General features: G+C 43.4%; 1 protein-coding gene across 1 annotated transcript; it reads left to right on the top strand.

Moving 5' to 3' along the window:
* Positions 1-38: 38 nt before the first annotated feature.
* Positions 39-1,260, top strand: DI09_312p10 (uncharacterized protein; the record flags this gene model as incomplete). Its single annotated transcript, XM_013382565.1, has 3 exons — positions 39-49; positions 88-443; positions 467-1,260. The coding sequence occupies 3 exons, from the start codon at positions 39-41 to the stop codon at positions 1,258-1,260; spliced, it is 1,161 nt and encodes a 386-aa protein (XP_013238019.1).
* Positions 1,261-1,580: the final 320 nt, after the last annotated feature.

Consider the following 1,580-nt stretch of genomic DNA (forward strand, 5'->3'; position numbering starts at 1 on the left):
ATCCCAGGTGTCAGAACATGAATCCCAGGTGTCAGAACATGAATCCCAGGTGTCAGAGCATGAAGATCCCCTTTCTGATGAAAGTAGCGGCTCCTTGGACCTTAAAGATGACTATTCTTTGGGGCTTAAAAATAACAGCTCAATTGGTCTTCTGCCAATCGATGCTCTTCAAGGAGAGAAATCAACCGAATTAAATGCTATCCCGAACGAAGAGAAAAACCTTCTTATTGATCTTGACAGAGATCCCTTTTCGCCAGTTATGCAGCCTATCATAGCGAGAAGAACGTTCTTCAAGCTTGTGCATGCGAACACCGGTTGCTCGCTAACCTCATTCGGGAAGGGCCTTCCTGATTGGGCCTTTCACCAGTCAGAGGTAACGTGCGGCAGAAATACCCTTCGTTCCCACAGTGTGTTGGTCTTTGAGACAAATACTCACCCTTCAAGTAAGCTTTCTTATTAACCCCAGTTCCATCCACCGATTTCAAAAACGTTACCTACCAAAGACTTGGATTTTGGGATTCTTTCATCGAGCTACATTGTTTAATGTGGAACCTGAACAAGAGATTAGTAGCACCACACCACTATAGCTCTCGCCCCTTATCATGGCCATTTTTGTTAAGGGGAATTGCATTTTGGTCTGGCTCTCAAGGACATTCACGAAACTTTACCGTTGAAATTGAGGACGATGTAAAGCGTATCACATGGACGCATGGCTCATTCAGGGAAGATGAAAACATGAAATATTCGCACCAAGGACAGCAGATCCACTTGATTGGAAATCCATTAATTTGGCTTTGTGTTTCGTTTGCCGTCTTTTCGTACTCTGCATATGTTTTTGTTTGCTTCCTCAAGTCACAAAGATATTCCAAAATGAAGGTCAAAACATTTTCACTATTGAATCCATTAAGGAAAGGCGGAATAGTCTATTCTGCCTACATCTTACACTATTTGCCGTTTTTCTTCATGGGAAGGCAGCTGTACTTGCACCACTACCTCACGGCATACTACTTTGGTATCCTTTTATTGACTATCCTTTTCCGCTCCATAATGTCGCGATTTTCTTTATCGGCTTTTTCGGTCAGGGCTGTGTTGGGAGGAATTGTCGCAATAGCGATTTCTGTATTTATAGAATTTTCACCCCTGACATACGGGTTGTCAATGTCGTTTGAACGTTGCGAGCGCTTGCGCTGGTTTTCCACGTGGGACTTTGACTGCTCGTTGCTACCTTCTGCAGTGGCGCCTGCGAAACTGTACACGTAGAAACTTTGCCTTGAACGACTTTGTCAATTAAACGTTTGTCTGTGGAAATTAAAAATTGCAAATCTTATTGTGGGGACTAACCATTTTATTGCTGTTGGCGGCGTTTGCACTTACAAGATCTCCTTCATGGCGTGGCATATCAGTGGCAGCTGCAGAAAGGACGGCGCTTTTGAAGATAAAACTGAATTTAAAATTTGATCGCTAAAATATAAGCACACGAAATCTGTACCTTTCCGAAGGTGTCAAACAGTGGCACGATAGGCTCAATATTTTAAGGGCCGGGTAAAACCCGTCCGAAATGTCTACAACAACGTCAACGG

The sequence above is a fragment of the Mitosporidium daphniae genome (assembly GCF_000760515.2).
Source record: "Mitosporidium daphniae strain UGP3 chromosome Unknown contig-312, whole genome shotgun sequence".
NCBI lineage: Eukaryota > Fungi > Microsporidia > Mitosporidium > Mitosporidium daphniae.